This window comes from Lygodium microphyllum, chromosome 30 (assembly GCF_053477565.2).
Source record: "Lygodium microphyllum isolate KBCC chromosome 30, Lygodium_microphyllum_v1.1.10, whole genome shotgun sequence".
Classification (NCBI taxonomy): domain Eukaryota; kingdom Viridiplantae; phylum Streptophyta; class Polypodiopsida; order Schizaeales; family Lygodiaceae; genus Lygodium; species Lygodium microphyllum.
Window position 1 is genome coordinate 37038881 of NC_141164.1, and position 21462 is coordinate 37060342.

Consider the following 21462-nt stretch of genomic DNA (forward strand, 5'->3'; position numbering starts at 1 on the left):
GCCGAGATATAAGGTGTAGTCTGATATTGAGACAGCCACGAACCTTAAGAAGGTTCTTGAAGAATGGATTTTAAATAGTGGGTGGAATTCACCTTGGAAGAGGTGCTTGGTATCACCAAGTGGGAATTTCATGATGAAATCATTGAAATAATTAAGAGAAAGTGTCAATTTCTTGGTGATACCATTGGTGCATTGCTACAATTTGAAGAGAAAAATGGTTTGTTGGGCATTTTGGCTGAATATGAGCATGATGTAAGTACTAGTTTATCTATAGAGGATGTTGCTAATCACTGATGGACAATATGTAGAAAAGATAAGAAAGTGGTTGAAAATGTATTCTCTTGTAGCAATATGCATAGTGGAGTAAGGAAGATGCAACAATATGGGGAAGATTTATTCCTTAGAGTCATTACACAAGAAATCACTAGGCAAGGGCTACCACTAAAACGGTAGTGAAAATAGGGGAGTGTGAAATTCCTTTTGTTGCTTTGCTTGACCACGGGTCCGAGATTAATGTCATTGAGTGTGGATTGTATGAGAATGGTGCATGCTTGTGGACACTGATTATGTTTGGCATGTGAGGGCTACAAATAATTCTTCATGGGATCTCTATGTTATATGTCCTAATGTAAAAGTGACAAATTTTGATGTATAAGAAGAGAAATACTTATTTATGCAATATAGTTCATCATATGCAATGATTTTGGGACAACCCTATATTACATGACATATGGAAACAAAGATGCTTGATGATAGTTTCTGCTCATGCAAGAGTAGAAGCAAGGATGGGAGGAAAGTTGTCCAATTTCTTACCATTTGTGTTAATCATCCTAGGAATCGAGATACGCTTCGAGAGTCTCTTTTTCCTCCAAATGCAAGGGAATTCAAAGACCCAAATTTTCATTGAGCATTCTTGTAATGTGGGGCTATAGTAGTGCTTTTCAGAGGGTGTACTCGCCTCTTGATGGAATGAAGCATGTATTTATAGGTGGTTATTCTCAATTTATAGCAAATAATTCATGTGGATTCATGCCTATGGAAGCTATGTGCAATGTTGAATGCAAATCTATAAAACAGGCTACTAAGGAACTGAGAGCATTGGGGTTGATAGCTGAAAATGAAGGCATTTTAGGCCTCTTTTATGGCCTGCATATTACTGACATTATGGGTGAAATTTTAGCAACTATACATGTAGAAAATGAGGCTGAAAATAAAGTGTTGCATGTATGTTCTTTGGACATGTATGATGTTATAGCATTGTTTTCTTAGTAGGAAGGATTACAATGAGTTGAAGCAGATGTGGAGACAAAGGATAAGACGATTGACAAAAAGGTGAAACTAGTTGCTTTGCCGCTTCCACCAAACAGTGAGGGTCTATATGCGAAAATGTCAATACAGTTAAGTTTATGAGATCCTAAAGATATAGGCAATTATTTTACAACTAAAAGATCATAGGAATTGAAAGTTGGTGTAGAAGGGCTACTTTTGCCTACTAAAAGAGACTATTTTATGCAAATGTTGGCTAGGCATGGGAATGCATTTGTATTTCAGCCAGTTGAAATAGCTTGTGAGGATCTGAATGTTATCTCTCCTATGGTAATATTTACTGTACCGCATGTACCATGGAGCTTGAGGCCTATTCTAGTACCTAAAGCCTACTTGCCAAAGCTAATGGATTTGGTAAATGAAAAGATTTGCACGAAGATCTAAAGATTGAGACTGATTTTTTGTTGGTATTGGGTATGATTACTAGTTGTGCTACCCCGAACATTGCTATGCTCTGATGGATTGCATACATCAAATCTTTGACACGTGAATTTAAGCATATTGCAAGAAGAGATAACCTAGTTGTAGACATGTTATTTCGAGCACGCTATATGAGAATGAAGATGGCATGATGGATGAGGAGAAAGAAGATGACTTTCTTGTAGCTAAAAATGATGTTTTGATTAGTGAAAGTGAATTGGCAGCTATTGTAACTACATATACAACTCTCATGAATGCAAGGACAACATTAAATACAGTAAACAAAATAGATGGTTTATCAAGTACAAGTGCAGTAAGAGTGAATTCAGCAATGAAAAGAGTTGCTATAGCACTAAACAAAAGCTTGGACAACAAAGAGAAAACAATTTAGATGCCATGTATCTTATGTAGAAGTGCTTTTGGAAGATAAATATGCAGGAGAGTGGCTAAAAACTGGTCAATACCTCAACACATTAACAAAGAGAGACGAGTGGTCGAATGAGGAGTTTAAGAAGATCAAACGGAAAGCCTATGGGTTTCTCTTAAAATATGGATACTTGTGGAAAGATTCTAAGAAGAAATAGGGTATGCCATTGTGAGTTCTGGGTGATAGAGCTTCATAGGTAAACGTTATGCAAGAATTTCAAGAAATCTTATGGGCTGGCCATAGAGGTGTTTGGGGTGCTTTTACAAAGATCAAAGAAAGATATTGGTGGTAGGGCATGTATGAGAATGTTGCTCACTTTGTGGAAACATGTACGACATGTCAAATGTATTTATCTATGAGACATCAGGATGGATTACTGCCCCCCACATATCCCTTGTCTCTTCATTTTAAGTGGGTGGTGGATTTAGTCACAATGCCTATAGGTCTTTGGAAAATGAGATATCTTGTACTTGCCCACCATGAAGAGTTGACTAATCAAGTGGAAGGAAGAGCTCTACATACAAAGACAAGAAATGCAGTGTGTACTTTTCTCTTAAAAGAGAGCTTTTGTCGGTATGGCTGTGTGGAAAAAATTACAACAGATAAGGGGTGAATTGGATGCAGATGAAGCCTGTGATTTCTTTGCATGGTTGGGGATAAAGCTTGCTTTAACTTCAGCTTATAACCCTGAAGGAAATGCCAAAAGTGAAAGAGGTCACCCACCTATTGTGAAGGCATAGGCAAAAAGCATGTGGAGAGAAGGTAAAAGAGTGGCAATGATTGCTCCCTTATGCTTTGTGGAATGACATAACAACTCATAGTTCCGTTACAGGATATATACATGTTGAATTGATGTAAGGTCAAAAATCTATAATGAAGGCTCAATGATTATTGAATAAGTCAACAAAAACAAAGAGAGGCAACATGCCTTACCTCAAACAATAATCCATAGAATTTGACAACTAAATATCATTCTTCTCCAACATGCTTTAATTTGTAGGAGATATGCTAAGGTAGTCCTCTTTCTCTGGAGAATGATAAACATTCACAACCATCTAGTCAAACACTTTGCCCATCCTCTTGCAGTTCACTAGGCCAAGAGACTCAATCTTCCTCTTGCAAATCACATGCTCACTTTCTCTTCTCTCCCTTGTTTTCTCCTCTAGCATAGTTTCCTAGCCAACTGCATTTCTTGTTGGATACAAGTGAGTAACATCCTCAACAATGGAATCCTTTACTTTTTCGGACAATTTTGGGGGAATATTTAGGATCTCAAAGGCTTTATTTTTAGTAGAGGGTAAGGTCTTCAATACTTTATCAAACCTATACCTTAGTCACTCTAGTATCACAATTGTATTACCACATTCACATGAATGAATGCATTAAAGTTGAGTAGCTTATATTTATAAATATATTTATATAAACTAACTTATTAACATTCTTTTAAACACTTTATCAAGCTAGAAAAAAACATGCTTTTAAATGCTACTATAAATGTGGTACATGGCTAAATATTGATTACATAAGATTCATGTCTTAGATCCTACCTATGTGGTGCTATTTTAAGGGACTAAAGTTGAGATTTTGCTTTATGGATAGGAGGGTCAATCTTGGACCCCCCTCATCTCTCACTCTCTTTGAATTAAGTGTAGTGACTAGTTTGCTCTTAGTCTTAAACTTTTATAATGTGATCTCCATGATTGGGTGCTAAAAATTTGATAGAGATGGTTAGGTCATCATCATATGTCTCTTGGGTTTGATCTTAGTAGGTTGATGTCCTACAAGGTAGGCTTGGAAGACACTTGACTAGCTAAGTCTATTAATCTTGAGGGGTCTAAATGTCCTCTCCCTTGGTTAGACTAGAGGCAAGTATGTCATAGCACCATATAAGCTCAAGAAGAGAAGAATGCATAAGAGAAGGAAGCTAAGGAGGAAAGAGTAAAAGCAAAACATGAAAATTAGAAGAGGATTGAACTTTTAACACATTTATACCCTAAAATGACTGAATATAGTGTCACATGCATGGTTCATCATGTTATTGTAAAGCTATGTAATAAAGCTTAACATGCATCAGTTAGGTGGCCAAGAGCACACCCTTTAGTCTTTTTGATAAGAAACAATAGTTACAATGATATCTCAAGATAGAAAGAAATGGAATTACTATGGTGCTCTATTGTGGCAATAATATAATTGTTGAGATATTTGTAGCACCTTGGCTAGTCCTAGACCAAAGGCAACAAACTATATGGGTGTTAGAGAGAATTTTTAAGCATATTATACTTTGTGATCACATACGCCACACTTTTGATAGTGGCCAAGTTAGGTAAAGTTCAACTGGGTCACCTTCCTCCCATCCAACAAAATATACAATATGTTAAGAAGGAAGCCAAGTCTACATGTGGCTTCTAGAGGATGCTACCTCAATATAGACTAAGGTATGCAAGACTTATTTTAGACAAAGTTAGCAGAAAATGAAGAAATTAAATAGATTTTTAAAGGATTTTTGTACCACATCATTGGCATAATCAAAACAAGAAAAGGCCATGGTGTTGTACTTATCATCAAGCTTAAATCATTGGTGGTATTATAATCAATACTAAATACAAAGTCTTATTAATGCCCATGTAAGTGACATGTTGTATAAGGCTATGAATTGAATCATTATCAAGATATTTCTCTCCTAGGTTGCAAGTTCCAAGTCAATAGAAGTGCACCAACCAAGTGGTAACAAGTGAAAATATGAGTCATAGAGACCAAGTAGAACTTTCACAATTGAGATTGCTAGCTCATATTCATAAGAGGGAGTTGAGAAGATTGGGCTAAGAAACCAAATGGAACAACAAGAATAACATAAGTAGGAAAAGGAACAACAAGATTTCGAGGAGGTTGAACTTAAAATATCTACATGTAGCACATGAGTTAATGAAAAGGTTTTTCAAATTGGTATGCTTATGAAAAACGTACATGACCAAATTATAAGATTCTAAATTCAAATTTGGAAAAATGTGTAAACTTTTGAAGAGAAAGGGGTAATGTCATTCGTCACACACACACACACACACACACACACACACACACACACACACACACACACACACACACACACACACACACACACGCACACGCACACGCACACGCACACGCACACGCACACGCACACGCACACGCACACGCACACGCACACGCACACGCACACGCACACGCACACGCACACGCACACGCACACGCACACGCACACGCACACGCACACGCACACACACACACACACACACACACACACACACACACACACACACACACACATTCTCTCTCTCTCTCTCTCTCTCTCTCTCTCTCTCTCCAAACACACAAAATACACACCTCTGTGTTTGTGCGTGTGTGTAAGTGTAAGGGGCTTTTAAAATACCCATTTCATGCACATGGTATACAAAATTTATTGGTACATTACAAGGATAAAGTAATCAATCCAACCCCTAACATTAAAGCATTTAAGAAAGGGCAAATTGAGTGCTTTTGAGCTTGAACATGGCGTTCACCAACTTCATCATAAGTGTGTCAATATTCAACAATTTAATTGATCAACATCACAAAAAATAATTTGATTTTATGCAATTAGCTACAATAATGTCTAAGCAATTGCAAATGGTAGCCATTGATGACTTGGGAGGCACAATTAAGCACACTAGCTAGAAAATAGCTTGAGTTCTAAGTTGACAAGTGTGCGATTAGAGGGTGACTATTATGAGTAGAACAAGTGCTCTTTGAGAGTAAAGATGGTGCTCTCACAAATTACATGAACATAAACTAACAAGAACTTGAACTTTATTATAAGGAGACAAGAAAGGACAAGACATGACTAAATTGGATACAAGGTAGGAATTGTAGAGAAGAGGACTTACATTGCAAGGGCTTCAAAACTAGTGTTTGCAAGATTGAAATTTGAGGGGCTACAATCCCCTATTTATACTAGAGCCTAGGGACGTTAAGAGGAAAGCTTCTTGGATAGCACTCTCATAAGTAATGACGTAACCTTTGATGATATTAGTAATGACATAAGCAACACTTATGTAAGCGATGATGTAAGTAGTAATATAAGCAATGCAACAAGCAATGTTCTAGAACTTACTTTGAGAAGCCTCTATAGACTTCTAGAAACTTCAAGAGAGAATTAGTCTACTCTAGCTTGAGAATTTGTGACATTTACATGTTCAAACAACTACAAATGGTAGCCATGGATGACTTGAAGGACAAAATCGATTTGCAAACTAGTGAAGAGATCAAGCAAGCACCGGACAACCCAATATCCAAAAATAAGACCATATCAACTCTTGAAGCCAGCCAACATGAAAAGGAAGACTATGGATGATCATTAGTAGCAAAACAAAAATAAATGTAACATCAAGTAGGGCGATTGACATCGTCACATAATTGAAATTAGTATTAAAATTCTGTTAGTCAAAGAGGAACAAAAGATTGTACATTGGCAAGCATAGTATGAAGCTACCAAACCATGTGATAAAAATGAATTTGAATCATAGCTACAATGAAGAATATAGTGAGCTAGGTAATGGAGAATAAGAAGTCATGGTTATGGAGGTTGGTGGACCAAGGCACCTCGGAGACTTCTATGGTCTATTCTTGAATATTCCTTGGCAATACCTTATGCTTGTGAGGTGATGCAAGGCTCGTGGACGTTAAGGTATGTAGAGCTTTCCTTGGCAATGGCATCTCCATGCTTCAGGATAATACATCTGATCACTATTACTGGCGCTGCTCTGAGTGGCCTGTATGCGCACATGCACAGCCTCGCAAGGGATGCAGCCATTGCATTTGGAAGCGCACCTGGCGGGGATCGAACCAGGAATGGGGCGGGCGCTAGCTGCTGGCTTGAGGCTAGCTGCAGAAGAAGGTCGTGGGAAGCCTGCACCCAAGCAAGTATCAAACTCTGTAAGCCTTTCGAGCTTCACTTGTCTTTGAATTAGAGTTGAAGGAACTGATGATATTGCTAGTGAGGCTTACATTGCAGGAGTAGAAGAAGAAGAAGAAGCAGCAGCTGCTGGCAGCTGCAACCATGGTAAATTTTTGACTGCGCCGAGGTCGCCAGCTTGATCAGTTTTTCACGGAGAACCATGTGAGCTGGGATAGGCTTGCGGAAGTCCAAGAGTAGACACAGGGGGAAGCCACAGACAGAGAGAGAGAGAGAGAGAGAGAGAGAGAGAGAGAGAGAGAGAGAGAGAGAGAGAGAGGGTATCTTTGATCATGGATGAGCTAGGCTAATGAATAATGTCGTATGGCTTATGCGAGGCAGGCCCACAACAGAATTCACATCAATGTGTGCGTCCCTTTCTCTCAGCTTGCTTTTCTTCGTCCAGGCACGTACACATGAGAAACAACCTCTGCTACCTGCATGCTATCTGATCAATATTGGACTCTTCATTAAGGACGACAAAGAAGATGCGCGCCCCCCCACACCACCCCCCCCCCCCCCCCCCCCCCCCGGGGACATACAAGGTGATGCAATCATGGCTTCACGGAATTTTTTTCCTCCAGCCAAATTCCAATACAAAGTCTAAAGACCTTCCTGCAATAATTTATAGGCATCCTCTTAGATTTCTACAATTTTTTTTTTCTCACATTAAGATGACCTTAGTGTGTAAAATTAAAAAAGGCGGTTCACTTAAAATGTTTTAAGGGATTTTGCCCAAATTTAATCATTCATTTCATATTAAACCTTCATTCTTTTCGAGCATAGATGCAATCGCATACACCTCCCTTCTTTGGCCTAAAATCTTCACACATAACACTAGATGCTAGCCTCACTATGTGAAGAGCTATTGCAAGCAATGGTAGTGCCTTTGTTCAGAAAGGAAGCTTTGATGGAGGCAAAGTATCTTCCCCATAGGCTCAAGCCCAATCACTAAGAGAGCTTAAATGAGCTTGAGCACATGGCCAAGCTTAGAACTTGATCACATAGCCATGCCCATCCTTAGAGCTTAAGCTCAAGCATATTGCCTAGCTCAAAGCTTTATCACAGGGCTAAGCCCAATCTTAAGGAGAGAGCTCAAATGAGCTTGAAGCTCCTAATCTTTAAAAAGAGATATCGAGTGAGCATGAGATCTCAAAGAGATTTCAAGTAAGCTTGAGCAGTTGGCCAGGCTTTGCCTCACAAAGACATCAAAGATATAGTTGAACCTATCTTGCCCATAGGGCCAAGCCTAACCTCAAGGAGAGAGCTCAAATGGCTATGAGCACATGGCCAAGCTTGAAGCTTGAGCACATGGCTTTGCCCATCCCTAGAGCTTGAGATTGATAACATGGCCAAGATAAAAGCACATGACCGATAAGAGCTGATCACATGGCTAAGCCCAACCTTAAGGAGAGAGCTCAATTGTGAGCACATGACCAAGCTTAAAGATCTCAACACAAGAGACCAAATGATCTTGAGATCTCAAATGAGAGAGAAGTTGAGAGAGAGCTCAAAGAGAGAGCACATGATCAAGCTTAGAGATCTCAAACAGAGAGCTCAAATGAGCTTGAGAACATTTCTAAGCTTTGCCTCAAAGTGATCTCAAAGAGAGAGTTGAAACTATCTTGCCCATAGAGCCAAGAAGAGAGCTCAAATGAGCTTGAGCACATGGCAAATCTCCAAGCTTGAGCACATGGCAAATCTCAAAGCTTGAGCACATGGCCATTATCCATCCTTAGAGCTTGAGCTCGAGCAAATCACCAAGCTTAGATCTTAAGCACATGACCAAGCCTAACCTAAAGGAGAGAGCACAAATGGGCTTGAGAACATATCAAGCTCTTCCCATAGAGTTCTCATAGATATACTTGAAACTATCTTGCCCATAGAGCCAAGCTCAACTTAAGGAGAGGGCTCAAATGAGCTTGAGCACATGGCCATGCCCTTTTGAGCTTAAGGTGAGAGCACATGGACAAGCTTAGAGCTTGAGCATGGCTAAGCACAACATTAAGGAGAGAGCTCAAATGATATTGAGCACATGGCCTAAGCTTAGAGATGTGAAAGTGAGAGTTCAATTGAGCTTGAGATCTCAATGATAGAACTCAAATGAAACAGAACTTGAGAGAGAGCTCAAACAGAGAGTACATGTTAAAGTTTAGAGATCTCAAGAGAGAGCTTAAAGGAGTTTCTATATATGGCAAAGCTTCAAGATTCCAAAGAGAGAGTTCAAGTAAGCTTCAATGAGCACATGGCCAAGCTAAGCCTTAAAGAAATAAAAAAGAAAGAGCTGAAACTATCTTGCCCATAGGGCCAAACCCAACTTTGAGGAGAGAGCTCAAATGAGCTTGAGCACATGGCCAAGGTCAAATCTTGAGCACATGGCATGCCCATCCGCAAAGCTTAAGCTTGAGGATATGGCTAGGCTTAGAGCTTGCTTGCATGGCCAATATCAAATCTTGAGAATGTGGCCAAGCCCAATGTTAACGAGAGAGTGCAATTGAGGTTGAGCACATGGCCAAGTTTCAAGATCTCAATAAAAGAGATCAATTGAGCTTGAGATCTCAAAGAGAGTTTAAGTTAGCTTTAGCACATGGACAAGCTCTACCTTCAGAGAGTTCTTAAAGAGAGACTTGAAACTATCTTGCCCATAGGACCATGCTCAATCTTAAGGGGAGGGCTCAAATGACCATAAGCACATAGCCAAGCTTGGAGCTTGAGCACATGGCCATGTCCATTCTTATAGCTTGAGCTTGAGCACATAGCCAAGTTGAGAGCACATGGTTGAGCTTAAGCTTATGGTTGAGCTCAAAGCTTAACAACATGGCTAAGCCTAATGTTGAGAAGTGAGCTCAAATGATCGTGAGCATGTAGCCAAGCTTAGCAATCTCAATATGAGAGCTCTAATGAGTTTGAGATCTCAAAGAGAGAGCTCAAATAGAGACCACATGGCCAAGCTTAAAGATCTCAAAGAGACAATTGAAGTGAGCTTGAGCACATGGCCAAGCTCTACCTCAAAGAGAATTCAAAGAGAGAGTTGAAACTATCTGACCCATAGGGCCAAACTCAACCTTGAGGACAAAGCTCAAATAATCTTAAACACATGGCCATGTCCATCCTCAAAGCTCTTGAGGACAAAGCTCAAATAATCTTAAACACATGGCCATGTCCATCCTCAAAGCTTGAGCTTGAGCACATGGCCAAACATAGCCTTATGGAGAGGGTTCAGCAACCTTAGAGAGCTCAAATGAGCACATGGCCAAGCTTAGAGGTCTCAAAGATGAAGCTTAAATGTGTGTGTGTGTGTGTGTGTGATAACCCTTTCTCTTAAAAAACTTACATGTTTTTACAAAATTTTATAATTTGGTCATTTACATTTTTCATAAACATACAAATCTAAAACAGCTCCTTATTGACTTATGTGTTACATGGAGATATTTTAAGTTCAACCTCCTTGAAATCTTGTTGTGCATTTTTCTACTTGAGTTATTCTTGTTGTTCCATTTGGTTTCTTAGCCCAATCTTCTATGACTTGCACTTATAAATATGAGTTGAAGATGTCAATTGCTCAAGTTTTACTTGGTCTCTATGACTCGTATTTTCACTTGTTGTCACTTGCTTGCTGCACTACTATTGACTTGGAACTTGTAAGCTAGGAGAGAAACATCTTGATAATGATTCAATTCATTGACTTATACAACATGTCACTTAGATGGGCATTAATAAGACTTTGTATAATATTGATTATAATACCACCAATGATTTAAGCTTGATGATAAGTACAATACCATGGATTTTTCTTGTTTTGATCATGTAGTCAATGATGTGGTACAAAACGCCTTTAAAGATTTAATATTTAATTTCTCCATTTCCTCCTAGCTTTGTCTAAAATAGGTATTGTGTACCTTACTCTATATTGAGGTGCTTCCTCTAAAAGCCTCATGTAGACTTGATATGCAAGCTCGACGAAGGCATCCAAGTTGGTTGGTTGAACCATATGGACACATAAGTAGGATATGAGATCCCTAAGAGATGAGGCTCCATGGAAGTAATTGGAATGTGAAGCTCTTCTTCTATTAGAATCTTATCTAGCTAGGTGATGGAGAAACTCTTTAGGTGTGTATCAAGGTTGCGAGCTTCAAGGATGGGTCGTAAGGATATTGAATCATAACAGGTTGGGTTACTACTGAGCAATCTGACTATACAATGTTGCTTTACCAAAGTGAAAAGGAAGCTCCCTTTAGTGGCTATTTTGAGGTACTATTGGTACCAATTCTATGCAAAGTGATTGGATGAGGTACATTGACATTTAAGTTCTTCTATCTTGAATGGATCCTAAAGCCTTGTAGTGAGTACATTGATGCAAAGAATATGACATGCTTGTAGTGGTGTTTGGGAAGTTCATAAGATAGCTGCTTTTGGATAGGAATGCTCCTATAGAATAGGTGCTTGTGCTCTTTCATTGGGGGCACCACTAGGCTACAAGCATGGTCATGTTAGCATTAGATAGACTTAGATCTATAATAGAGTGAAGAGCTTTGTAAACATACCAAAGGTCGAGTCTAGTTTTAAGAAACATTCAATCGATATGTGCTAGATTTGCTAGGCTACTTCTTCTTCCATTTCATAGATGTAATGGCTACAATGACTCTTCTTTAAATGGCCAAGGGAAAGTTTCTTGTGATCGCTAACGCTAAAAAAAGATGCATAAAGTTTGTGTATGGTGGCTAGAGTAGTTGGTTTGTCATGAGGTATTCAATTTTTGGCTAAGCTCACAGTATCTTTTGTTATGGATGTCTCATGATAGACTAAGGGAATTTAGCTCCATAGTTTGCTTATGTGGATGAAACTATGGTGGGCCTAGTGTCCTTTTGGGGTATCAATGATGGTGGTTGGTTTAGGCATGGTCTCGTGCAATGGGCTCTATGGCCTTGATGATGAGGTGGGTTTGGCAGGGTTTGCCTACAACTTTTCTTGAGTCATAGCAGTGGTACGGGGCTATTGTTGTTGTGGTTTTCGAGTATGAGTGTGTGTGTAGATTTTCTCAGGGCAAGGCAATGGTTCTTAATGATGTAGTTTGGCATGGTTTACTTATAGGAAACCAGAGATACATGTAGCTTTGATAATATCCTTGAGCAAGGAGGAGGATCTTGGGAATTTAGCTCAAGGGGCCACTATATGTAAACCCTCTATATCATGTGTGTTCAAAGGATATTAGAAAATACCCTTTCTATACATGCTATAAGCTAATAAAATGGAAATAAAATAACCCCTTTTTCAAGTTATAATTAAAAACCCATTTTGCAAATTTAATCCAAATCCCTTTTATTTTTTGTTCTCTACATTCACAGGTATATCCATCGAAATGAGTCCCTATACTTGTTGAAAATATGTGCACACCATTATTTGTGTTGGTATACACATCAATACGAGTGCCCATATGTGTAATGTTATAAGTGATAGTAAAGACTAAAGGTTTTGCCAGTGTATATTCCATTGGCGGGGTGTGGCATTTCAAAACAAACTTGTGCATATTTTCATTTTTATTTTTCATTAATATTCCCCTAATCCCTTGTATTGAGTGTCATTACATTATAAAGATGGAATCCCACTTATATTTCCTATCTTAAAGGCATAAAGTGGATTGCGATGAATTAGAGAAACACAACAAGCTTGATTACCCTCCAATCTTCAATGTTAATACACTATGGATGGAAGATAATCTCAAGTTCAAAATCTTCATCAGAAAGTTTATTGACTCTCTATCTTAATCATCAAGTTTTAGGAGTGGGACTAGGTTCTCAAGTTTTAGGAGTGGGACTAGGTTCCCTTGTTCAAAATCTTCTTTAGAAAGTTTATTGACTCTCTATCGTAATCATCACTTACAACTATTTGCAATTTCTCATCATCCCACTCAACTAGTGGTTGGCACTTAAAAAAGAGACTCTCCACCCCCTATGTTTTGATGTGGATACAAGAATTGAAAAGTACACAATGTTCAGGCTAATTCTTCATGTCACCACATGATGAGCATAACAATGTTCAAGCTAATTCTTCATGTCACCACATGATGAGCATATTGCCTTAACAAGTTGGAGGCCATGAATGAGAATCATTTCATAAATTGTAACCACTCATTCTTGCCCACTTGCTCCACTAGTAACTAGACTAGTCACGAAGAGTTAAGTCATGAGAAAAGCTCACATGGGACACTCTTTGAGACCAAGCATTCTTTGATTAGAAGATAACTAGAAGGACTATTTTAAGTTTCTTTTAAAAAATTAGAAATAAGAAAGAGAAAAGAGAGCAAAGCCTCCACTCTAGTATAAGAGTTGGCACAAGCATTGCATCCAAGGGCCCTCAAGTTGGACGTGTCTAGTGGTTTTGATTTCTTGGCTCTATTCTCAACCCCCTAGCCCATTTTTCCTACATATCATTTATGGTTCTCAAGGCTAGAAAAATCCAAGAAATTAGTGGACTACTCATCCTAAATGTGTAAGGCATATCAACTCATGATAATGACATGCAAGGCTAGTGTTATTGTAAGTTTTATCACAATTAAGATAGTTAATTAGATAGGTTAGTAATGGAGCTAACTAATGTTAGCTAAAGTTAGTACTTGAGACTAGTAAAATTATAATTAGAAAAATTAGTTGTATGATAAGTTAGTTATAAATAAATAACAACCTAGCTATACAAGTTAGTTTAATTAAAGGATTAGAATCTAGGATTTGTTGTAAGATTATTAGAAAATAATTAGTTGTAATGTTAAAGGGTCAGTAATCTTGTTATAGAGCTACTATTTAGGTAGATAGTTAGTAGCTAGTATCTCACTTAATGTTAGCTATATTAAACTAAGGTTAGTAGGTTAGTAATAAATCAAATTAGTTAAATATATTGACAAGCTAGCCACGGTGAGTGCTTGGATTTTGTAGATTAGTTAAATATTTTAGCTCCAATAGTTAGTTAAACTACAAAAGTTAATGCAAAGGTTACTAATATAGACCAAGGGATTAACTAGCCTTTGCTCATCTTCTCGAGTTTCCATTGAAGTCATTAATACAATCATCTCGTCTCCTTGTCAAATGGACTACATGTTTAGCTAGCTTACATATCAATGCATTGACTTGCTCCAACCTTGTGGTTGTGGGGAAAAGGATGGCATGGACACCAAAAAGGTAGGCCACTTGGTTGTTTACATGACTAGCTATTTGGGCTACCAACATAGTGATCTACACTACATGAGCAATCATCATAAGAAACACCTCTCCATGTCATGCTACACCATGTTCTCCTTGTTTGAGTCATGGAGTTGCATGTGGGTGCACATGGGGGGTATCTAATAGGTTGAAAATGCCCCCTTCTTCTCCCACACCAATTAGTAGACATGGGACTATTTAACAACGCCAAAATAGTCTTGTCACCTATTCCCACTTTAGTCCTATATCCCCTTCTAAAAAGACAGGGGGAGAGAGAGGAAGCTTGAGCTCTTGCAAGACACACACCACACAAAGAATGCATATAAGATATGAAGATGAAACCTTAGTCTTTCCTCTTCTTCTTCTTCTCCACTATAACAGTCTACCAATAATAAAGAGAGAGTACAACATATATAATATACAAGTGGTCCATACTGTAAACATGCCAACTAGAAAGATGACTAGATAGATATCTCACAACTTGAGTACATGTACTAATTGATGTCCAGTTGTAAAGTATCATGGAAATGATATAATAATGTAGGTAATAACCACAACAATGATATGAATGTAGAAAACGTCATCCAAGTACATGAGTGTCAGCTCATGTTGAGCTTGATACCTTAGCACTTTCCCTCAATCTCAAGTCCATGACCTATACTCCAAGTAAGATTCAAAATCATCGAAGCTTTTTTACTCCTAGGGCCTTGTTGAAAATATCTACAACTTGCTCCTTTGCACTCACATATATGAGATCGATATATTTTTCCAAGGTGCACTCTCTAATAAAATGTTAACAAACCTCAATGTGTTTAATGCATGGATGTACCTTCAGTTCCTTGCCAACTGTGTGCTGCTCATGTTATCACAATAAATGATAACTCTCTTGTCTACCTATATCCCCAAATCATGAAGTAGCTTTTGTATCCAAGCTACCTGACATGCTATCATAGCAGCACCCCTATACTGTGTCTTTGTACTCGACAATGCAATAGTAGGCTAATTTTTATCAATCCAAGTTACAACCCCACTTCCAAAGGGAAAGACATAGCTAGTGGTGAACTTCCTATCATACATATTGTCTACCCAAACTACATCAATATAACCAAATAATTGCACCATTGAGTTAGTCTCATAAAAAGATACCATAATCCAATGTGGCCTCAAGGTACCACAAGATACATGTATCTCACACTATTCAGATGCGGCTTATGAGGTACTTGCATAAATTGAGTCTCCAAGCAAATTGTGTAGTTACAATCTGGGCTAGTGATATTGGTGAAGATCAAACTTTCCACCATCATCTTGTACATTGTGGGATCCTCCAATATCTCACCCACATCAGCACTTAGCTTAACATTTTGATCCAATGGTGCTGAGATTGGCTTGCAATCAACCATACCATAATTTAGCAATATATTCTAGATATAATCCTTTGTGATAGCCATATCCCCTTAGACGTTTTTATCATCTCAATGCCAAGAAAGTACTTTAGTTCTCCCAAATCTTTCATGTTAAATTTTTTCTTGAGAAGACTCTTCACATGCTCTACTTCTTTGTCAAGAATCGCATGGTGGGGAGACTTGCTTGAGTTGTTCTACCAAACACAAACTATCTACACAAGAGGAATCTTACTCAAAAACACAAGAAAAGAGATAGAGGCCAAAATGTTTTCTTGTTAGTTTCTTCTTCTTTCACACACAATACAATATACACTATATATATATAAGATAAAGGATAATAGGCTACTAAGTTAAATAGTGCATAATTGGCTATACTATTCGATTGATGCTATAACTATGCCAACTGTAGGAAGTTGGAAAAAACTAAATATATGAAGTGATATGTCAGTGATCATGTGATGATCATAATGACCACTGACATGCTAAGTATAGATGTGTGGATCCATCTAATCAGGCAGTCCATCATCAATGTTCGCATGTATTGAACTTTCCATCTCAACACTCTCCTTCAAGCTCAAATGTATCTCTATAACTCCAAGTAAGCTTTAAAATTTCCAAAGCTTCTCTGCACCCAACGTCTTTGTGAAAATATCATCTATCTAATCCTATGTGCCAAGTCAATATCACATGCAAGTACCTTCTCTCTCACAAAGTGGTAATACACTTGAATGTGTTTTCTCTTAGCATGGAACACTGGGTTCCTAGCTAACTATATACTGCTCATGTTGTCATAGTGAATGAATACTAGACCATCTCCTTGCACATCTAAATCACAAATAACTTTATAGCCATACCACCTCTCATGCTATTATAGTAGCACCTCTATACTTAGCCTCCATACTCTTTAAAGCAATTCTAGGTTGCTTTTGCTGCTCCACATAATTGCTACACTACTAAGGGAAAACATGGATCAATTGGTAGATCTTCTATCAATACCAGCTCAATCTACATCTACGTATCGAAACACCTCTATATCCTTTACCTATCTCCTAAAGAAGTCCATAATGAAAAAATGGACTTTGCATATCTCAATATGCATCTAATTGCATCCATATGAGGCTTTCTAAGAATATGCATAAACTAATTGACAAGGCCAATAACATAACTCAAATCTGGCCTTGCGATAGTCATGTACATTAGAGTCCCTACTATCCTCATAAACATAGCATGGTCTTCGATCTCATCCCCAACATCATCACTCAACTTTACATTTTTCTCCAATGACAGTGGAAGCGGCTTACATGCTATCATACCATACTTGGATAATATATCCAAGCCATAGTGCCTTTGAAAAAACCATATACCATCATCACATCTGATCACCTCAATAACAAGAAAGTTTCTTAGCTCATCCAAATCCTTCATCTAAAAATTCTTCTTCAAAAAGTCCTTGACTTCACCAATCTCATTGTCACTGTCACCTGTAATTATCAAGTCATCCACGTAGATGACTATGATGATCAAACCTGCATCTCCCTTTCTTACATAAAGTGACTGATCAAAATCTGAAACATGAAATCCAATCTTGATGAGAAACTCTCCAATCCTATTAGATCATGCTCTAGGTGCTTGCTTTAGCCCATAGAGTGCCTTCTTTAACCCATATGTGGGATGCTCTAAATCCTCATAACCTGCTAGTTGGTCCATGTACACCTCTTTTTACAATTAACCATGCAAGAAGTCATTCTTTGCATTCATTTGTTACAAAATTTAATCTTTGGCTACTGTCAAAGCAATCACACATGTAACAGCTGCCACCATAGCAACTGGATTGAATGCCTCTTCGTAATCTATGCCATATGCTTGAGTATAGTCTTTTGCAACTAACCTAGCCTTACCTGCTAATAGAACCATCTACATTATACTTAATTTTGTAGACCCACTTATAGCCAATAGCTTTCTTGCCCTTCAGCGGCAATGGTTCTAGATCCCAAGTCTTATTGGTTTCTAATGCAACCATCTACTTATCCATTGCTACATCCTAATAAGCATGTCCAATAGCATCCTCAAAGCAAGTGGCCTCAACATCCTCAACCATATTTACCATATAAGCATAATAATGAGTTTCATAACTTTCAAAACCAAATCTTTTAATAGGGTATTTGACCCTATTAGACCTATGTAACACTCGATCACTTAGTGGAGCCTTTACATTACCACATGCTCTCTATACACCTTGTATTTTAACTGAAGGAATACCAAGCTCATTAGCTAAACTCTCTAAATCACTAGAATCTCCATCAGACCCCAAATGACTAGTAGGTTTATCATTAACATATGACACTTTCTTATTCTCTTTTTCTTTACCTATAATAGTAGTAGATGCACCTAAAGATGTGGGATTACTCCTTAGTCTTGCAATATATGTGGATATAGTACTAGACAATGTTTCTAGTCAATTAAGGCTCCATGATTCTTGCTTTTATTTTTGCACATAACTATCATTATCATCATCATTAACCAATGCATCACTACTAGATGCATACCAACTGCTCATCTAATAAGAAATAACAACCTTGGTCACTCTGAACTCACTTTTAATAGGGTTATAATAGCGATACTCTTTCTATTCTAAAGAGCATCCAATGAAAATACATGTTTCAATCTTTGGATAAAGCTTCTTTTATAGCTCATTTGACACATGAACATATGCAATACAACCAAACACTTTCAAGTTTGACACATTAGGCTTCTTGCTTGTAAAGCATTCTTTGGGGGTCATTCCATGAACCATAATTGTGGGAGCTCTATTCATAATATAGATAGTAGTATGAACACCTTCGGACCAAAAATATTTTGGCATATTCTTTTTAGCCATCAATAGTCGTACAACTTTTACCATATGCTTATTTTTTCTTTCTACAACCCCATTTTGTTATGGGTATACATGCAAATAAACTATCCCTTTATCTCATGAGACCTCAAGAAGTCATTAAACTCATTAGAGAGATACTCTTCTCCCTACATTTGATCTCAAACACAACTTTCAAGCCTGTTTTTGTTTCAACAATAACCTTAAAAATTGTGAAGTGCTCAACTACACCACTCTTTTCCTTCATGAAATATACCCACAAAGTTTTTTGAATGATCATCAATTAATGTATCAAAATATTTGTTGTCACTAAGAGATATGTTCTATGTAGGCTCCCAAACATTTATATGTATGACATCAAGTATATCTCTACTCACATCTCGATCATGCAAAAAATGTTATCTTGCATGCTTACAAAATTGATATACTCCACATACTTTATGAAGTTCTACAACTCTAAAAGCAGACAATCCTATAACCAACCCTTTGGACTGCATTAATTTCAGTCTTTGAACATTTGCATGTCTAATAGGTTTGTGCCATCTTTTAATATTTGTAAACCACTCCTTTTCCTTTAGCATACATAACAACATTCATAGCAAGAATTTCTACATTTAAAGTGAATATGCAACCAACTCTACTTCCTTTTGCGACCAACCTGAACTTATCATCAAAATCACAAAGCAGCCTTTTGCATTAAAGTGAACTTACAACCCTTGCTGTACCATTTGACCATCAGAGACTAAATTCTTTGTGATGGATGGTATATGTAATATATCTGATAGACTCTTTGTCCACTGGCCATCATGTAAGAACAAGGAAACTTTTTCAATATGTGAAATTGGGTGGCATGGATCATCATCTATTTGCATAAAGCTTGAATTTTTTAAATCTTTCATTTCTTCGAATCATTCAACATGATTGGTCATATGATTAGATATACCTAAATCAATCAACCATATATCATCATGTATCTTCTTTTCTCTAACAACATTCATCATATGTTGTATAGCAAATATATGCTCATTTTTTCCTTCATTTTGTCATGAAGACAATACATAGTTTTCTTGCTACAATTTATCACTATGGATATTATCCTTCTTAGTATAACAATGGGCTATAATATGAACTTCTTTTTCATAATAATGATAAAAAATACCAAAATTTCCAAAACCTACGCTTTGCCATCCACCTCTTCCTCTGTCTCTAAAGTTTCTAGGCCTCGTAAAACCTACATTTCACCAAACTATTTATTCAATCTGCTTTGCTAGTTATCACCAACACATCTCATACCATGGTCTCTTGAAGAGGATCTACTATGTCCCCTTCTTAAACTTGAGTAAAATGCATGGACATGTTCACTACTTCTTTCTGATGATCCATCCTATATCTCGATCACTTCAAAGATCATGAGAGAAACCAACTCATCAAAAACTAGAAACGGCTTCTATATATATACATAAGTGACAAATGATTTCTAGGCCTTCTCATTATGAAGACCACCTGAGGTAGATGAAACCAAATCATCATCATGAGGCACTACATCAATAGTTACTAAGGCATATGCAACACTTCTCATCTTCAAAAGATACTCATTTACAGACATCTTTCCTTTCTTCAAGGTATTTAACTCTTGCTTGAGTTGAATCTTCCATATCTTTGTGTTTATTAAAAACATATTCTCAAATATTATTCAAGCAGTATGTGAAGTTTTTCCATTTTTGATATGCCCCAACATAGTATTATCGATGACTTTAGATAGCCAATACTTCACCTTTTTATTTTTTGCATTCCATTCTTTCCATGTCTTTAGTTCATTTACAATCATAGGGTCACTTAGCTCTGGCTCCTTTTCTTAATCCGAAACAAATTCAAAGAGGCCCTTTCCAATAAGGAAGTTTATCATACGAAACTTCCATGATGGATAGTTATTCTTGTCCAACTTCTCAATGATGGGGTTTCTACTATTCTTTGACATTATCACAAAATTAATACAAAATGGTAAACAAGTCTTTTGTAACCTTTCACAACAAGTGTATAGTAATACACTAAGCAGTATTTTTCACTTACTACTCAATAATATATGTAATTTGCAATCTATTTGTAAATAAAACTTGTGTTTACTTCTTCACAAATACCTTGAACTTAAAAATTTAAAATTTATAATATGTGCACCCACTTTCAGTCAACACAATCGAAATCACAATATACTATGAAATTGATGTTTGCAACATTGTAGATCTAAAACGAGATCCAAAACGGCCTTAGATGGCCAAAAAAGCAGTGGGAAATCTCTAAAGGACTTATTTGTAGAATATATAGTGCTATGTGTACACACTAAATCTCATAGAAATTTGAGATTTTTGCTCTTCTGTCCTACGTTTGGTGCCTCCATATGCTCTATCTAAGAGAAAGAGTGGAAAAATGGGAGAAATTCTTACTCATTGCTTGCTTTCTCAAATCATTGCTTCTTTTGCTTCACTTTAGCCTTAAAAAGAAACCCCTTTTAGTGGCATCACTATGATACATTGTCAAAAATCATGTGGTGGGGGGATTTGCTTGAGCTATTGTGCCAAACATACACTATACACACAAGTGGAAGCTCACTCAAAAATACAAGAAGTGAGATGGAGGCCAAAAAGTTCTCTTACTGGTTTCATCTTCTTCTTTCACACACAATACAATGTACAAAAAGTATAGATAAGATACAACATAAATGATAATGGCCTACTAAGTCAAACAATGTATAACTAACTATATTAATTGACTAGCGCTACAACTATGCCAGTTGTAAGTGGGTCCAAAAAACTAAATATAATAAGTGATAATTCAATGGCCATGTGATAATCATAATG

The 21462-nt window shown here is 37.3% G+C and overlaps 1 protein-coding gene across 1 annotated transcript; it reads right to left on the reverse strand.

Annotated features, from left to right (window-relative positions):
* Positions 1-6583: 6583 nt before the first annotated feature.
* Positions 6584-7393, reverse strand: LOC148009737 (uncharacterized). The gene is made up of 2 exons (XM_087673221.1): positions 7193-7393; positions 6584-7094 (listed from the first exon to the last, which is right to left on the reverse strand). Exons 1-2 carry the CDS (start codon positions 7302-7304, stop codon positions 6868-6870), a joined length of 339 nt encoding a protein of 112 aa, XP_087529347.1. The 5' UTR covers positions 7305-7393; the 3' UTR covers positions 6584-6867.
* Between the last annotated feature and the right edge of the window lie 14069 nt (positions 7394-21462).